At 46.4% G+C, this 18,891-nt stretch overlaps 1 protein-coding gene across 1 annotated transcript in view; it reads left to right on the forward strand.

Moving 5' to 3' along the window:
- Window positions 1–18,891, forward strand: part of DOCK2 (dedicator of cytokinesis 2) — a 1,209,209-nt gene that overhangs the window by 733,636 nt on the left and 456,682 nt on the right. The window contains exon 36 of the mRNA XM_069763868.1: window positions 17,780–17,820. Within this exon, the coding sequence (XP_069619969.1) occupies window positions 17,780–17,820 (41 nt within the window). The remainder of the gene's footprint in view (window positions 1–17,779; window positions 17,821–18,891) is intronic.

The following is an 18,891-nucleotide window of genomic DNA, read 5'->3' on the forward strand; positions in this document are numbered from 1 at the left end:
ACTTCTCAACTTTGGTAGCTCCCTTGGTTGCCCTCACCAAGAAGGGAGCAAATCCCAAGTTGTGGTCAGAGGAGGTCTCCAAAGCCTTTCTCTCGATCAAGTCACACTTCACTAGCGCTCCCATCCTACATCGCCTCGATGTTGATAAGCCATTTATCTTGGAGGTGGATGCCTCATCCGTTGGTGCTGGAGCAGTCCTTTTCCAAAAGGATGCTCAAGGTCGGAAGCATCCTTGCTTCTTCTTCTCCAAGACCTTCACACCAGCGGAGAGGAATTATTCCATCGGGGACAGGGAGTTGCTGGCCATGAAGTTGGCTTTTTCGGAGTGGAGACATCTCTTGGAGGGAGCTCGCTTTCCCTTCCAAGTCTTCACTGACCACAAGAACTTGGTGTATCTGCAAACGGCCCAGCGGCTGAATTCTCGCCAGGCTAGATGGTCCCTGTTCTTCTCCCGGTTCCATTTTACTCTCCATTTCCTCTCCGGGGAGAAGAACGTTCGTGCTGACGCTCTCTCCCGCTCCGTGGTGTCATCGGAGGAGGAGCCTCGGCTTATTGTCCCTTCTGAGAGCCTGAGAACTGTAGCTCCGGTTTTGCTAGAGTCTGTGCCCCCGGGCAAGACTTTCGTACCAGCTAACTTGCGACCGGAGGTTCTCTCTTGGGCTCACTCCTCCAGAATGGGTGGGCATTTTGGGACCAAGAGGACATCTGAGCTTCTGGCGAGAACATACTGGTGGCCGCATATGGCCCGAGATGTCAAGGACTATATTCAGGCGTGCGTTTCTTGCGCCCAGAATCGGTCTCCTCGGCAACGGCCTGCTGGGTTGCTTTACCCTCTACCGGTGGCAGACAGGCCCTGGGAGATGGTCGGGATGGACTTTGTGGTGGGTCTACCCAAATCGCGTGGTTGCTCCATTATTTGGGTTGTCACCGACCATTTCTCCAAGATGGTGCATTTGGTGCCGCTTCCTCGGTTACCCTCAGCACGGGCCTTGGCGGTGTTGTTCATTAAACACGTTTTCCGTTTGCATGGTATGCCTGATAAGATTGTCAGCGATCGGGGTCCCCAGTTCACATCTCGGTATTGGAGAGAGCTCTGCCGTTTACTCAGCAGAGAGTTAAACCTCTCCTCTGCATACCATCCCGAGACGAATGGGTTGGTGGAGAGAACCAACCAGACTCTGGTGACATATTTGCGACATTTCGTCTCTGCTAGGCAGGATGACTGGGCATCTTTGCTACCTTGGGCGGAATTTGCCCTGAACAACGCCGTAGCCGATTCCACTGGTCAAACTCCTTTTCTCCTTTATTATGGCCAGCATCCGCGTGTCCCTGTGCCCATGACCGTGTCATCCACCGATTCTAGGGTGGCAGACTGGGCGGTGGGGGCACGTGACATCTGGGACCGCACACAGGATGCCATCCGGGCCTCCAAGGAGAGAATGAGGGTTTCGGCTGATACACACCGGCGCCCCGCTCCGGTCTTTGCTCCTGGCGACTTAGTGTGGCTCTCCGCCCGTAACATCAGGCTGCGAGTTGAGTCCACTAAGTTTGCTCCTCGCTACATTGGCCCGTTTAAGGTTCTGGAACAGGTCAACCCTGTGGTCTACCGTTTGGCTATTCCTCCACGCTTTGGTGTCACCGATACTTTCCACGTTTCCCTCTTAAAGCCCGTTCATTTGTCCCGGTTTTCCGAGTCATCTGCTGGGACATCGGGTTCATCCACGGATGAGTTTGAGGTGAATGCTATTGTGGGGTACAAGGTGGTACGTGGCAAGAAATTTTATCTGGTGGACTGGAAGGGTCACGGCCCAGAGGATAGAACCTGGGAGCCTGTGGAGCACATTCGGGCTCCGCTGCTTATTGCAGCTTTTGAGCGTAGTGAGGCTCAAGGAGGGGGGGGCCCTAGGAGGGGGGGGTAATGTTAGGAGTCGAGTTTCCTCTGCTGCACAGGGGGAATCTCGATCCGTGTCTGCTGCGGTCTCCCATTCGGTATCGGCCGCAGTGGGCTCTGCTCAGCGGAGACGTCGCTCCCAGCGTCTCGCTGGGGCTGATTCGGTGCATAGGGTCACTACTGCCTTTTCTGGCTTTCCTATGGTACCCTGCACTGATCTGCGGCGAGAGAGCCTCTCTGGGACTAAGCCCTTGTTTACTCACACTGAGCATGCCCATGGCAGGGTCTCCCATTGGAGGTCGAGGGCCACATGTTCGGTCACATGCTCAGGTGCTGCAGTACATTCCATTGGTCCTTCTGGAAGGTCCTGAAAGGGCAAAACATGCTCAGGTACTGCAGCACTTTCCATTGGTCCTTCTGGAAGGTCCTGAAAGGGCAAAAACTTCAGTAGCAGCTTCCTGTGCTGCAACTATATAAACTGCGCATGACCGCACGGCCATGCGCTAGTATTGTCTTTTGCTATGTGCTTTGCGCCAGTGTGGTCACATGTATGTGTGTTCAGGGACCCGGCTGAAATAAGCCCCTAGAATGCTGGCTCCTCCGGCGAGGAGATTGAGTCTGAGTGTATTCAGGGACCCGGCTGAAATAAGCCCCTAGAATGCTGGCTCCTCCGGCGAGGAGTTTTGTGTGTTTGTGTGACCACTGACTGCTCTCTGTTTGGGCAGTTAGCCTGTGCCTCTGTGGAGTCTAACAGGGCACAGTGCTTTCCTTTCACGGCTACTCAGTGAATTAACTGAGTTAGTCTATACCGCCATATAGCTCTGCCGTTTGCTAGCAGCAGGTACTCCTGCACGGTGGACCCCGGGCTGCAAACGCACCAATATCAATAAACATCTCTATTTACTCGGTGCGTTCCGCTAGCCCTAACATCAGTGGTGCTGCGAAGGTCACACAGGCGCTCTGATTTACCATGGGTAAGTTATGCATGACTTGCAGTGAAGTGTAGAGTCTAAGAGGATATAGCATGATATGTGTCTTGACACGCTGGCCTCTCTTGAATATGCTCCCCCACTGTGGAAACATGATGCACTAGTCATATGCATGAGACTATTTACCCAGATCACACCTTAGGCGTGTGCCCTTCTGGTCAGTGTACTGGTTGATTTCCTCTTTTCCCTACATGTTGGGATTGTTTTATATAATTATTTATTGTATTTTTGGTTATCCTTGTGTGGTATTGTCTGTATTTATATGTTAATAAAATTTCTTTATTTTTATACAAATCTTTAGTGTCTAGACTCCCTTTTCCGCTAGTATGATATGCATCCTTTTGGGAGTGATGCCCCTACATGAATAGATTCACTTTGGGAGAGTTTTTTATAACATTAATTATGCTCTCGGCCATTAATAATGCATGCTTAATGATTTATGTATATATCATTGCAGTCCTGCCTTAAAAGGAGCAGCTAACATCGTTTTAATGGTTGATCCATTAACACAGGTGTGGGTGTTGATGAGGACAGGGCTGGCGATCAATCAGTCATGATTAACCCCTTAGTGACCGAGCCAAATTTTTGAAATCTGACCAGTGTCACTTTATATGGTAATAACTCTGCAACGCTTCAACAAATCCCAGTGATTTTGAGATTGTTTTTTCGTGACACATTATACTTTATGATAATGGTAAATTTTGTTCAACATTTTTTGTGTTTATTTATAAAAAATATCAAAAATTTTAGAAAAATGTTAAAAAATTAGCAATTTTCTAAATTTGAATGATTATCCCTTTAATCCAGATAGTCATACAACAGCAAACCATTAATAAATAACATTTCCCACATGTCTGCTTTACATCAGCACCATTTGTAAAATGTTATTTTATTTTGTTAGCATTTTAAGAGGTTTAAAAATGTAGCAACAATTTTTCATTTTTTCAAAGAAATTTACAAAATTTATTTTTTTAGGGACATGTTTGAAGTGACTTTAGGGGTCCCATATATTGGGAAACCCACAAATGTGATACCATTTTAAAAACAGCACCCCTAAACATATTGAAAACTGCTGTCAGGTAGCTTATTAACCCTTCAGGTGCTTTACAGGAATTAATGCAAAGTGGTATGACAGAAATGAAAATGTGTATTTTTACCACCTAAATGTTGCTAACTTCTAAACAGATTACTACAGCCGTCAGACTCTAAGGCCACTATTTGGTCATGAATTGCCATTGCAAACATCAGGACAACAAAATCATGATCTGAGGGCACCAATTGTGACAAAGAAGAAGCCCCCACACACTGTTAACCATTTATAATGATGTAGTCACTATTGACAGCAGCATCTAAGGGGTTAAACAGATTTAGATGGTGCAAATACTGATCGTGGCTGGTACAGCTAGTTGTCAGCTATAGTGTACAACCGACAGATGCTGGATTGTCATCTGTATGGGGAGGCTATTCTCTTATATCTCAGGTCAGTTAAAAGACGTATTGGCGGTCATTAAGGGGTTAAGTAAGAATGACATCACTGGACATTTTAAAAGGAGGCTGGTGCTTGGTATCATTGTTTCTCTTCAGATAACCATGGTTATCTATAAAGAAACACGTGCAGCCATCATTGCACTGCACAAAAATGGCCTAACAGGGAAGAGTATCGCAGCTACAAAGATTGCACCTCAGTCAACAATCTATCACATCATCAAGAACTTCAAGGAGAGAGCTTCCATTGTTGTCAAAAAGGCTCCAGGGCGCCCAAGAAAGACCAGCAAGCGCCAGGACCGTATCTTAAAACTGTTTCAGCTGTGGGATCAGACTACCAGCAGTGCCGAGCTTGCTCAGGAATGGCAGCAGGCTGGTGTGAGTGCTTCTGCGCACACTGTGAGGCGGAGACTCTTTGAGCAAGGCCTGGTTTCAAGGAGGGCAGCAAAGAAGCCACTTCTCTCCAGAAAAAACATCAGAGACCGACTGATATTCTGCAAAAGGTACATGGAGTGGACTGCTGAGGACTGGGGCAAAGTCATTTTCTCTGAGGAATCCCCTTTTCGATTGTTTGGGACATCTGGAAAACAGCTTATTCGGAGAAGAAGAGGTGAGCGCTACCACCAGTCTTGTCTCATGCCAACTGTAAAGCATCCTGAAACCATTCATGTGTGGAGTTGCTTCTTAGCCAAGGGAATCGGCTCACTCACGGTCTTGCCTAAAAACACAGCCATGAATAAAGAATGGTACCAGAATGTCCTCCAAGAGCAACTTCTCCCAACCGTCCAAGAGCAGTTTGGCGCCTAACAATGCCTTTTTCAGCATGATGGAGCACCTTGCCATAAAGCAAAGGTGATAACTAAATGGCTCATGGAACAAAACATAGAGATTTTGGGTCCATGGCCTGTAAACTCCCCAGATCTTAATCTCATTGAGAACTTGTGGTCAATCATCAAGAGACGGGTGGACAAACAAAAACCAACAAATTCTGGCAAAATGCAAGCATTGATTATGCAAGAATAGACTGCTATCAGTCAGGATTTGGTCCAGAAGTTGATTGAGAGCATGCCAGGGAGAATTGCAGAGGTCTTGAAGAAGAAGGGTTAACACTGCAAATATTGACTTGCTGCATTAACTCATTCTAACTGCCAATATAACCTATTGGTACTCATAATATGATTGCAATTATATTTCTGTTTGTGATATAAACATCAGACAAACACTAATAAAAACCAGAGGGCAGCAGATCATGTGAAAATATAATTTTGGTGTCATTCTCAAAAATTTTGGCCATGACTGTATATGTACGGTGCCGCGATAGTGCAGGTTCACACTGAGCACCCTGGCTATCGGGTGAGGGTGTCATCTCTATGTCAGAGCCAACACCCTGAAGCAGTGCCCACTATCAATGCTAGTGACATTGCTGGGCATCGCACAGGGAGGGGGTTCCCTGTATGCTTCCATCAGCACAATGCAATGCAATCTAGTTATGCTCATGGTCTCTATGGTGACCTCGGGCCACCTGTTGGCCATGAGGTACTTCAGGGAAGGTGGCTTCTCAGTACATGCTAAGAGCAGGAGCTGACAGGCTTCTTCCCTGCCTGTCGGACCCTGCCCTGATGCCCTGCAGTGCAAAGACAATACAGAGTATCAGATCAGTGATCTGTTACTATTCAAAATAAACAAAAAAAAGTACATCTATTTGGTATCGCCGTGTGTCTGGAATGACCAGACCTATAAAACTATCCCACTAGTTAATCCTTTCAGTCAGCACTGTAAAAAAATAAAATAAAATAAATAAAAAATAAGCAAAAATCAATGCTTTATCATCCTACTGCCAGACAAAAAGTTGCAATGAAACGCAATCAAAAAGACAAATGTAAAGTAAAATGGTGCCACTGAAAACATCATCTTGTTCCGCAAAAATCATATCTGCCATAAAGCTCTGTCAGCTGTAAAATAAAAAGTTTTAGCTCTCACGGTAAAGCAATTAAAAAATAACGTTTTTTTTCTTTAAAATAGCTTTTATTGTGTAAAAGCAACAAAAAATAAAAAACAATATAAATGGGGTATCACTGTAATCATACAGTCACGAAGAATAAAGCTGCCTTTCAATTTTACCACATGCAGAACAGTTTAAAAAATAACAAAAAACAATTCCTGAACTGCTATTTTTTGTTCATTCTACTTCCCAAAAATCGGAATAAAAGGCGATAACAAAAAAAGTCATGTTCTCGAACCTGGTACCAATAAAAATGTCAACTTGTTTCGCAAAAAACAACCTGTCACATGACTCTGCCGGACAAAATATGGAAAAATTATAGTTCTCAAAAATGGGGATGCGAAAACTAGTTTTTGCAATAAAAAGTGTGTGTGACAGCAGCGAAATATAAAAAAAAAAAAAAAAAAAAATCTGGTATTACTATGTTACTTGTTACTATGGGGTTCAAGAGAGGCATGGATGTCTTCCTGGAGCAGAACAATATTGTATCATACAATTATTAGGTTCTGTAGAAGGACGTAGATCTGGGGATTTATTATGATGGAATATAGGCTGAACTGGATGGACAAATGTCTTTTTTCGGCCTTACTAACTATGTTACTATGTTACTATGTTATTGCTGTAATCGCACTGAACCAAAGAATAAAGTCGTCTAATCACTTAAATCACATGAGGAACGGAGTAAAAAATAAATAAAGCCAATTCTTCACCAGCTGATGATTTTTTTTCCATTCTGCATCCCAAAGATTGCAGTAAGGCACTGCGCATATTTATTTTGTGTTCTGTGCTGAGCGCTTGTACCGGGGTTTGTGTGTAAATGTCTGAGATACATTATTCAGACAGAATTCCCAGCAGAAGATTCTCTGTAATGAGGCAGACACTCTGGACACCATCTGACCTGTGATCTGGAGGTGTCTGTCTTTTTAGTTATGCATAAAACTGCTGTCGGCCACAGATTTTGTGCACTTCTGAAAAAGAGCAGGCCGGAGCAAGCCGTCCCCTCCCCCCAACAGACGGCGTACGTGCAGGCCGTCATGACAGGGGTTTGGAGAGGGAGGATAGAAGGGGTGGGAACATGTTTAGGGGAGGGGGATAGTATGCATTTGGGGGGTTTATAGGGCTAGGTAGGGGGTGGGGTTGGCCAGTTCCCGCTCTGGAGGCCAATAGTGAGGACCTACCATGTCAGCCATAGACCAGGTGCTGCAGAGGCCTGGGGGCGGCGGCTGCGAACCAGCCTGCTGGCTGGCTGGAAGCCCAGGTGACCGGCATTCTGGGTGGAGGCAGCGGGGATGTCCCGGTGGTGGCGGCAGGCGAGCGGCGCTCCCGGCGAGTCAGGCCTCCGGAGCGTTTTTCCCCCGACGTGCCCCAGCCTCAGCGACGGCGTCGGAGCCCCTCCAGGGACCCTCCGGACTGAGCACTTGCCAGCAAGCATCCAAGCAGGGCCCGGTCCGGGAGGAATCCATCTGCCACGCTGGGGCCTGCGGCGGTGGACAGGCCTTCTCCTCCCTCGCTTCGGGGGGCGGGGCCTCCACGCGCCGGATCTTCCCTCACTTCCGCTGACGTCACAGCAGGGCGCCGCGGTAATGGTGCTGCCCGGCGGCCTGCTTCACCTGCCCGTCCCGGATAATGTGGGATAGCTCCTGCGGCTGCAGCGGCAGGCAGCGCCGCCGGACTTGCGGTACTGCCGTGCCCAACCAGGGATCCAGGACCTTCCCCTACGCAGTCAGCTGGATCTGGAAGGAGTCCCGGCAGAGGGCCCGGCTGCCGCCGGCTACAGCAGTGGGCCCCAGGTGCCTCCAGGCAGGGCCCCATCTGGACTATCGACAACAGGCCAGGACGGGGCCGGAGCGGACGGGTCATCATCACAGGCCGGGCCTCTGATTCCGGACGTGCCACATAGAAGATCGGTAGCGGACGTCGGCTGGATGAGTGGGACGACTGCGGCTGGGGGGACGCCAGCTCCCTTGCAGCTTGGTGAGGATAATTCTGTGTCTGTTTTGTCGCCAGTATTATCATTTTCCCCGTTAGTTGGGGTTAGTCAAGGGGGTGGGGCCGTGGCTACGGGGGAGCGTCCGCGGGTTCGGCCGGAGTGCGGGAGTGACGTGGTAGGGGAGTTATTGTGTAGCGTTCGAGAGTTGCTTTCACGTTTGGGGGGCGCTAGGTCGGTGTTGTCACCGTTGGCGGCGTGGGTGCATCGGAGATAGGTCTCGGAGGGTCTTTAGGGGGCTTAGCGGCGCCAAGTAGGTCGTCGGAGCCCGTTTCCGTGTCAGTACAGACGGAGAAGGAGAAGGAGGGCGGTATTCGCTTAGATGATAAAGCGCGGGGAGAGGTTTATGTTTGTTTCGAGGGGCCACTGGGGGCTCATTTGAAAAAGGAAGTGAGGGAGAAGATTTGGAAGGATGAGTATGTGGAGATCTTCTCGCTCCTTCCTTTGGAGAAATTTAATTTAGATAAGAGCAAGAAGGAGGACAGTAAGAAGGAGGACGAGGAGAAGCGCAGATGGCGTCTTATTCCTCAGACGTTTGTGAATTGGTTGCAAGCATTTGCGATTTTGGCAAGCGTGGTTGGCGAGAAGGCTCCTGAAAACTGTTCCGCGTTGTTTTGTTATGTGGACTCGATAGGCGAGGCACACAGGGCATACGGGGGCCAAGCTTGGCTCCGGTATGACGAGCAGTTTAGACAGAGGAAGGCGGTCCGTCCTTCGATTCGCTGGGATCAGAAGGACATCGGTTTGTGGCTGCGGGTTATGGCGCCGACAAAATTCGGCCATTCCTTTCAAGGCGGGGCCGGGACCGCCGGCCACTCCGCATCGCAAGGAAGTTTTTCGGGGTTGGGGGGTCAGTCCGGACAATCGGGAGGTCAGATGCACGGTTTGTGCTGGCAGTTTAATGACGGCCAGTGCAAATTCAGAGCTACTTGTAAATTTAAGCACGCGTGCTCGCACTGCAGCGGTTCTTCCCATGGAGCTGCCAAGTGTTTCAAGAAGAAGGGAGAGCCAGAGGGCAATTCAAAAAGGGGAGACGCCAGTGAAGCTGGACGCGATGGTCCCCTATCTAAGTAGGTTCCCGGATAGGGTAAAAGCGGAGTTGTTGTTGTTGGGTTTCAGGGATGGTTTTCGTATACCTGCTCCTACTTTCGGTATCCCTCGGGTTTTGAAGAACTTGAGATCAGCTGAGTTGCACGCGGCGGTGGTATCTGATAAGTAGCATAAGGAGGTTTCGTTGGGAAGAATGTCCGGTCCTTTTCCTGTTCCGCCGCTAGAGGATTTGATAGTTTTGCCGTTGGGTGTGGTGCCGAAGAAGGAACCGAACAAGTTCAGGTTGATTCAGCATTTGTCTTACCCCAAAGGGAGGTCCGTGAACGACGGGATTGACTCGGAGCTTTGCTCCGTTGTTTATACGTCTTTTGATGAGGCTGCACGCTGGGTGCGTAGTTGTGGGAGGGGCGCGCTGTTAGCTAGCGAGCATAAGGCTGATTTGGACGTGTGGGACAGTTTTTTGGCATGGTACAATGGCCGTTCATTGTTGATGGAGGACGTAGTCAGCAACGCTGATTTGGACTTGTTTACTGATGCTTCAGGCGGTGTTGGTTTTGGCGCCTTTTTTGGTGGCAGGTGGTGTGCCACTAGGTGGCCGGACGAGTGGTTCGCGTCCGGGTTGGTGAAGAACGTCACTTTGTTGGAAATCTTTCCTATCCTGATTGCCGTCTACTTGTGGAAGGAGGATTTGCGCAATCGGAGGGTTCGTTTTAATTGTGACAATATGGCGGTTGTCTGTGTCATAAACGGTTTGACGGCCTCTTCTCCTCCGGTTATCAGGGTTCTCCGTCAGTTGGTGTTGTTCTGCATGTCTATCAATGTGTACATTATGGCGTCTCATGTACCCGGAGTGGAGAATTCTGTGGCTGACTCTTTGTCTCGATTTCAGTGGGAACGGTTTCGGTCTCTGGCCCCCGACGCGGAGGAGACAGGTCTGGACTGCCTGCCGGAGCTTTGGAATCTGGTATCCGGGCTGCAGGACCTTTGATTCGCGCGTCTTTGGCGCCCAGCACGTGGCCGGCGTATCGGTCGGTATGGTGTGATTGGGAATCTTGGATGGCGTCCTGTGGGGCTACTAACGGGGGCGAGGATCAGCTGGGCGCTTTGTTGTTGTGGTTAAGACGCGGCGCGGAGGAAGGGTGGTCGGTTTCAAAGGTGGATAGAGTTCGGGCGGCTTTGGCTTTCGATTTTCAGCTTCGAGGATTGCAGGATTTGACGAAGTTGTTTTTGGTACGGCAGGCGATAAAAGGTTTTCGTAGAAAGGCGGGGCGAGGTGATCTTCGGTGCCCAGTCTCTTTTGGTGTGTTAGAGCAGGTGGGCATGCGTTTGAGGGACATTTGTTTATCCAATTTTGAGATAGATCTCTTTTGTTTAGCCTTTTCCCTGGCGTTTTTTGGGGCCTTGAGGGTTGGGGAGTTGGTGTCTCCCACCACGTTTAGGCGAGGGGGGCTCTGGGCCAAGGATGTGGTGCTTATTGGGAGTCGTTTACATTTCTGGATACGTCGGTCTAAGACTGACCAGGCGGGAAAAGGTAAACGGGTTGAGTTGGGCTTGGTCAGTGGTTCGCTCATGTGCCCTGTTCGTTGTTTTCAGGCGTTTGCTAGCCTGCGGCCGGTTTTGGATGGTCCTTTGTTGTGTCACGAGCATGGTTCCTTTTTATCCAAATTTCAGTTTGTTGCTGTTTTTCGAAAAGCTTTGTCGGAGTTGGGTTTGGACGCTTCTCGTTTTGCGTCGCACTCATTTCGTATTGGGGCCGCGACTGAAGCGGCTCTGGGGGGTTTGGCCCCTGAAGTGGTTCAGAGGATAGGGAGATGAGAGTCTGGGCGTTACAAGAGCTATGTTAGACCATGAAGGCCTTGTGTTTGTTTTTTATCGTACGCCTGTATTTTGTCGTGTCATTGTTTTGGATTTTAAGTTGTTTGTATTTTCTAGGTCGAACCCCCATGTTGGTTTGGATCATCGGCCACTCTTTCGTCTATTGGAGCACAAGGCGAGCGGATGTTCAGCGGGACGGATGTCAACTCAGTTTTTCAAGGGACGTGGCCGTGGTCAGGTGGCTGGGTTTTAGGGGTTTGTGTTGGAGTGGCATTATGCAGGAAGTGCACAAGTGTATTGGGTTGGACAGAACTCCTGACATTTTAGTTCTTCACGTGGGGGGCAACGATTTGGGGGTTCGCCCTTGCCGCGAATTGATCCAGGATATAAAACAGCTGAGGCTGTGGGTGTCTTTCCGGGATTTGTTAGTTGTGTGGTCAGATATCGTCCCGAGGAGGTGCTGGCGACACGCCAGATCTGTGGAAAGGATCGACAAAGCCAGAATTAAGGTGGATCGGGCTATATCTAGTTTTGTCATTAGAAACGGTGGTCTGTTCATCCGTCATTTTGAATTGGAAAAAGGGGGAGATGAATATCTCCTGGGAGATGGTGTTCATCTGAATGCGGTGGGCATCGATTTGTGGGCTCTCGGTTTGCAGAGCAGTATTAAAAGGGCCATAGCGGTCAAGTTTGGGGGGGCCTCGGGTACTTGAGGTGTTCAAGTACCTCTTGTTCTGGCGGTGGGAGGGGTCCTTGGAGTTGGTACTAAATTGGCCTGGGGGATCTGTCAGGATACGGATTCTTCAGTTGGTGTAAAGTTGGTTTCGGGTCTGGTGGTTTGGGGGGATCTTGGCAACGGTGGGCCGGATTCCCAGGTGTTAGGTGGACAATGGTAGCCCTTCGGGGTATTTTGGTGCTCCCGAGCCAGGTGGTTGCGGCTGGGAGTAAATTATGGTCTGGTTTTTCTGTCCACTCTATATATTATGTTTTACCACCAGTTTGGAGCTTCAAGGACCTCCCCACGTTACTTTACCGTTAATGTTTGTATGTTTATAATAAAGGGCCACTGTGGCCAATTATTATCCAAGTTTTGAATCCTGTCTTTATTGGGGTTTATTTGGGTACTTGGGAGGGGGCCTGAAGATGGGAGGATCCGACGAAGCTATCGAACAATACCAATGTCAAGAGCAGGCCGGAGCGAGCCGTCCCCTCCCCCCCACAGACGGCGTACGTGCAGGCCGTCATGACAGGGGTTTGGAGAGGGAGGATAGAAGGGGTAAGAACATGTTTAGGGGAGGGGGATAGTATGCATTAGGGGGGGTTTATAGGGCTAGGTAGGGGGTGGGGTTGGCCAGTTCGCGCTCTGGAGGCCAATAGTGAGTTAACGCCCGCCCACCCTGTTTTTCCGTTTTTTCTCTTTTGGAGCGTTTTTTGGGGCTAAGTTGCTCCGGGTCATGGTGGCTGGTAGCGGTGGGAGGGGTCCTTGGAGTTGGTACTAAATTGGCCTGGGGGATCCGTCGGGATACGGATTCTTCAGTTGGTGTAAAGTTGGTTTCGGGTCTGGTGGTTTGGGGGGATCTTGGCAACGGTGGGCCGGATTCCCAGGTGTTAGGTGGACAATGGTAGCCCATCGGGGTATTTTGGTGCTCACGAGCCAGGTGGTTGCGGCTGGGAGTAAATTATGGTCTGGTTTTTCTGTCCACTCTATATGTTATGTTTTACCACCAGTTTGGAGTTTCAAGGACCTCCCCACGTTACTTTACCGTTAATGTTTGTATTTTTATAATAAAGGGCCACTGTGGCCAATTATTATCCAAGTTTTGAATCTTGTCTTTATTGGGGTTTATTTGGGTACTTGGGAGGGGGCCTGAAGATGGGAGGATCCGACGAAGCTATCGAACAATACCAATGTCAGGACAACACTGAACAGAGGCCAGATGGAGTCCAGAGTAACTCTGCAGCCTTATTATAGTGCATGGATCCCTCAGGGTTTTCATCTGTCACATCACTCAGAGATTTAGATGGAAACCACAAAGTAGAGCAGCAGATAAATGTTATCCTAAATGTTAAGTAAAATGTGCCCAATAAAAAATTCAACACAATCCACAAAAAAGCAAGTCCCCAATAAGGTCTGTCATCTGTTAATGGAAATATAGGGGCTTCCATGTTACTGGTAGCACAAATGCTCTGGAAAGTGAAATGGCTCATTGCCCCTCAAAAGAAATTCATCAAATTCTGTGCTCCAAAATCCAGATGCCCTGCTCCCTTCTGAGCCCCAGTGTGTCTAAATCACACATAGGACCCACATGTTTGGCATTTATGCAGTGATGAGAACCTGCCTAATTTACAGGTGTGTGGTGACTCCAGAAGCACGAGCTGGTCATAAAGTACTGGTCACTACAACGGCTGTTTGCAATATTTCACTCAGCAATATTTGATACTGCTTGTTTCTGGAAAACAGCCATGGAGTCAAAATCGTAACTATACTTGTAGTTAATTTACCAAAGTGGTGTAATTTCCAATATGGGGTTGCTTGAGGGAGGGGAGATTCTGCTCTTCTAGCTCTTAAGGGATCTGAGTATGCAGTTCACAAACTATTCTAGGAAAATCTGCACTCCAGATGGTAATTTTTTTGCCCTTAAACCAGAGAGTTATGACACACAAATTAGTGAATATTTAAACCTTCCCACATGCCTACTTTACATCTGCATCATTTTTGGAACATTTTTTGTAGCAAATTAGAAGGGTTAAGAGTTGATCAGCAATTTCTCACTTTTCCAACAAAATTTACAAAACCATTTTTTAGGGATCACTTCACGTTTGAAGTGACTTTTTAGGCCTACATAACAGAATATACCCAAAAGTGATGGCATTCTGGAAACCCCTCAAAATGCTCAAAACCACATTCAAGATGTTTATTAACCCTTCAAGTGCTTTACAGGAATCAATGCAACATGGAAGGTAAAAATGAACATTTTACTTTTTATCACATAAATTTTACTTTAGATTCAATTTTTTCTTTTCCCAAGGGTAAAAGAAGCAAATTTACCCCAAAATGTGTTGTCCTTTCTCCTGAGTACACTGATACCTTATATGTGGGGTAGAACTACTGTTTAAGCGCACGGCAGGGCTTGGAAGAGAAGTAGCACCATTTAACGTTTTTAATGCAAAAATGGCTGGAATTGAGAGTGGACGCCATGTTGTATTTGTAGATTCCCTGATGAGCCTAAACAGTGAAAACCCCCAACAAGTGACTCCATTTTTGAAACTACACCTCTTGAAGAATTCCTTTAGGGGTGTAGTGAGCATTTTAAACGACATGTATTTCACAGAATTGTATAACATTATTATGTGAAAATTAAAAAGTTACTTTTTTTTTTCTTCACTAAAATGTTGTTTTAGCTCCAAGTTTCTAATTTTCAAAAGTGCTAATAGATGAAAATGGACCACAAAATTTGTTATACGATATCAACAGTGCTTCATTCTGTATGTGGTCAAAAACATCTTTTTATGACAGTGGAAAGCTCAGAAGGGAGTGAGCGTCATATTGGAGTACAGATTTTGCTGGAATGATTTGTGAGTGCCTCTTCACATTGGCAGAACCCTGAGATGTCAGAATGTCAGGGCCCCACCCCCACAAGTGACCCAATTTTGCAAACTACACCTCATAAAAAATTAATTTAGGGGTGCAGTGATCATATTGACACCACATGTGTTTCACAAACTTTTATACCATTGAACGATGAAAAAAAAAATGTACTACTTTAATATTTTTAACCCCAGATTTTACATTTTCACAATGGGAAATAGTTAAAAATTGTAAGTAGCTGGTATTTGTGATATTTTGGAGTAGAGAAAAATTTAGATCACATTTATCCTGTGCTCTACGATGAGCAGTTACATCGGGATGTCCATCTAAATCTCCAAAATTCATGGTTCGGATGAAACCCCCTAGAGATCTGTTTCTTAAAGCGGCAGCAGAGTTACGGAACTCTAAATTCTGTGGCATCTGCTCAGTGGTAGCCTTATTTTCAGAAGTGCACAAAACTGTGGCGCACCACGCTTTTATGCACGCCTGAAAAAAACGGGCACAGCCAGATCCAGGTCCCCGCATATCTTTCCGTGCCGCTCAGTTGTCAGTGATAGCTGTCGGCACTAAACTGACACTGCGTGTTAGTTCCTCAGCATGACGTGCTGACATGGCTAATGACGTGCTATGTCATTAATGACTTGGAACGGTCACTGCCTGTTATGCCCTTCATTAGTTGTAAAGGGGCTAAATACATATGATGCTTCTTTAGATGTTTTGCTACTGCAGTACAAAACACTTATGAAGAAGTTTTTTTTTTTTATCTTATATTATGCACGTTATTATTTATGTACACTGTGTTCTAGTGTCAACCTTAGTGAGAGGTGTGTGACCTTTACTAATCTAAACATACTTCTGCTATGTGTGTAACAAAGTCCTCTAAGTTAATACAATATACATTTTAAGGATTATTCTCACATTCACAAAGCACAGAAATGCCATCTTATTGATGAACCATTCTAATTATTTTTACGGTTGGAAGCAAGTTTCCTTTTTTTTTTTTTAAAGTAACCCCAAAATGCATTTTAAATGGGCTATAAAGTGATGTAGGGGACTTAGCTCCTGTAACCACCATACTAGCACTGCACCTGTTACTGATCCAATGCCTCAGAAATTTACTTTTAATTCATATGAAAATGAGATGGATTTGGTGCCCCCGTGGCATGTCCAAGAGCTTGATGCAATTACACCTCTTCTGTTGCATTTTGGGGGTCTTCCTCTACTTCTGATTGACAGTACTAACTTCCTAGAGTGAGAACTTAATGGATACTGCCTGCATATCTGAGCATATTGTCAGAAAGCAACTGGATAGGTTCAGGATGAAGTATGTGTGTCACTGAGGTGCGTAGCAGCAGTGATGTGATATGCAGAGAAGCAGGTTCCAGTGCATATATAGCGCTGAGATGTTTTTTCTAATGGACTCGGATTTTAGGTCCAGGTTTTAAAAAAGACTAGAAGAGTGGGTAGGACTGGTCATTCCCATCCTCCAACCCAGGATGTGCAGCGGGTGTAAAAGGGCAGTTGAGTTGCTCCATAAGTGTCTGCATGGGAGAAGGGAAGAACTTTAAGTGGGTGAACATGTACTGCTGTATGAACTGATATTTTCTGTTTTACCCGTATGCCAGAAAAAGGCTGATTTATTATTGGAGAGGTTATACAATGAATTCAAAGCAAAAAGAAAAACAGATTGCCGCACCAACCGCTAGTGAAAACACCTGTACATGTGTGTGTCAGATATCCAGCGTATATGCCATTTGCAGAACTTGGGTGCTGCCACAGAAATATAATCCATGAAATAGCAAAAATTGTAGAAAAAAGTGGGCACTCACCATCTGCTAATATTCAGTCTTTATTGTGCCACATGCCAAATGCAGAAATAGCAGGGAGAAACATGATATAAAAAGACGACGATCGTTTCGCGCTGCTGCGCTTCCTCGGGTTTTGATCAAATCATATTTCTGCATGTGGCACAATAAAGCCTGAATATTAGCAGATGGTTAGTGTCCACTTTTTTCTACAATTTTTGTTATACAATGAATACACCTTGGCTTTTTTGGACCAGAGCCATTGTCTGTGTATGGTAGTGGCTTGATTCCCTACAACATGTACTGACATTGCCTGTCCCAGGCCACACTCACACTGGATTTACGCATTCGCCTCCTTGTGTTCTTTCTGGTAATGTCGCTCACTATACTAATACACCAGGAAAAGTAGCAAGTGAACTCCTCTGGGTGTATTAATATAGTGATTTTCATTAGCAGAAAGAAGACAGAGATGAGAATGTGCATGACCACTGTTTGTGCACATGGCCAGGCCCAGGCAATTCGCATGTACACAAATCCTGTCAGCATTCAGATAATTCTTGCTCGAGGGAACAAGAACTGTCAAACATATGTGGATGAAGGGCCCCAATTTGCAAATAAGAAGGTGTAATAGTGCACCAAACAGGAATTAAAAATCATTTCACTAGGCATTTTACCAGTAATTGGTACAGTGCTAGAGTGCTAGTATGGTTTCAATAGGGGCTAAATATTTAGAATTGAGTCCTCAGTGCTTGATACCTTTTCATGGCTAACTGAAAAGATGGTAACAAATTGCAAGCTTTCGAGACTACGCAGGTGCCTTCATCAGGCAAAGACTAATTCAAATTCATTTGTCTTTGCCTGATGAAGAGACCTGCGTAGTCTCGAAAGCTTGCAATTTGTTACCATCTTTTCAGTTAGCCATTAAAAGGTATCAACCACTGAGGACTTTCGCGTCTAAATATTTTTCTATCTATTGGCTAACACGATACAAAGATAGCCCCTATATTGATACAGGAAAGATATACCGTATAAGTCATCTACAATACTGAATAGCCCATTCAAAGTGCATTGTGTACCATTCAATATCTCTCTACCAGCATATTTAAGTTCTTTATATTATGCAAGTTTTTATTATGTTTTATTTATAACTTACTATTTTTTTACAGAACTTTTACAAAGATATTAATCGAGAAGCAATGTATATCAGGTAAGAAAATAATTTCCTTTGGCTTCATTATTAGACTTTTGCACATAAAAAACTAAATATTCTATAGAAAACATTGAATGGCTAAAATCACTTTTCTGCTGTTGTGCATCTGGTAAGAACTATGCATTTTAAGAAACCTAAGCAAACTTTTGACAATCTCACTTTAATTTCTTGTGATATCAAATGTGCAAAAACGTTTCACAAGTCAACTGCCCTTTCTGCCATTCTTTCGAGGTTAAATTCACAATGGTGACAGCTAGAGTTGAGCGACCTTGACCTTTTTAGAGTCGAGCCGGGTTTCGCGAAACCCGACTATCTCAAAAGTCGGGTCGAGTGAAATCGGCCGATTATGACGTAAAGTCGGGATTGACCGAAACACGAAACCCAATGCAAGTCAATGGGGCAGCATAGTCGGCAGTGAGTGGGGGCCAGCAAATCACCTAGAGTGCCCATTTTAATGTCAAAACCATCCATTCTTCTTAATGAAGCTTGTCAAGCGTAATTTACCTTATAATAATTGGAAGGCATTTGAAATTGGGGGTCATTTGGCTAAAGTTGTGGTGGGTAGGGCTGGTTCAAGTAATTAGTGGGCCCAGGAAATCTGGACCACGTCACGGCAGTGGAGCAGGGAGAGGTAAGTATTTCAACTTTGCAAGTGCTGTGAACCTGAGCAAGCAGGGGGGGGCCCACTCGTTGGCATTGGCACTGGCACAGGGCCCCTCAAAGTACAGCGGTGTGTTTCCACGGCGGGGGCGCCTCCCACCGGCAGCAACACTTTTGCGTACTATGAGAGGCCCTGTGCCAGTGACGTCGCCAACTAGTATTCCTCCCCCTACCTAATGAAGGAACCTGCACTTTCATCTGCACCTTCCTCTTTGTCCCCGTGTAAGGTGGTATGGTATGCGGGAAGAGCAACCTGACTTTCAGCAGGGTCACAATGTTGTTGTGTAGCGTGCACGGGGAATGTTGCGTTATGGGTCAATGTACCAGCAGACTCATCTATCACTGGCTGGGCAATGGGCAGGATGAGGAGGAAACACAGATATAGGCCCAAAGAATAAAGTTGGCTAA

The sequence above is a fragment of the Ranitomeya imitator genome, chromosome 4 (assembly GCF_032444005.1).
Source record: "Ranitomeya imitator isolate aRanImi1 chromosome 4, aRanImi1.pri, whole genome shotgun sequence".
Classification (NCBI taxonomy): Eukaryota; Metazoa; Chordata; class Amphibia; order Anura; family Dendrobatidae; genus Ranitomeya; species Ranitomeya imitator.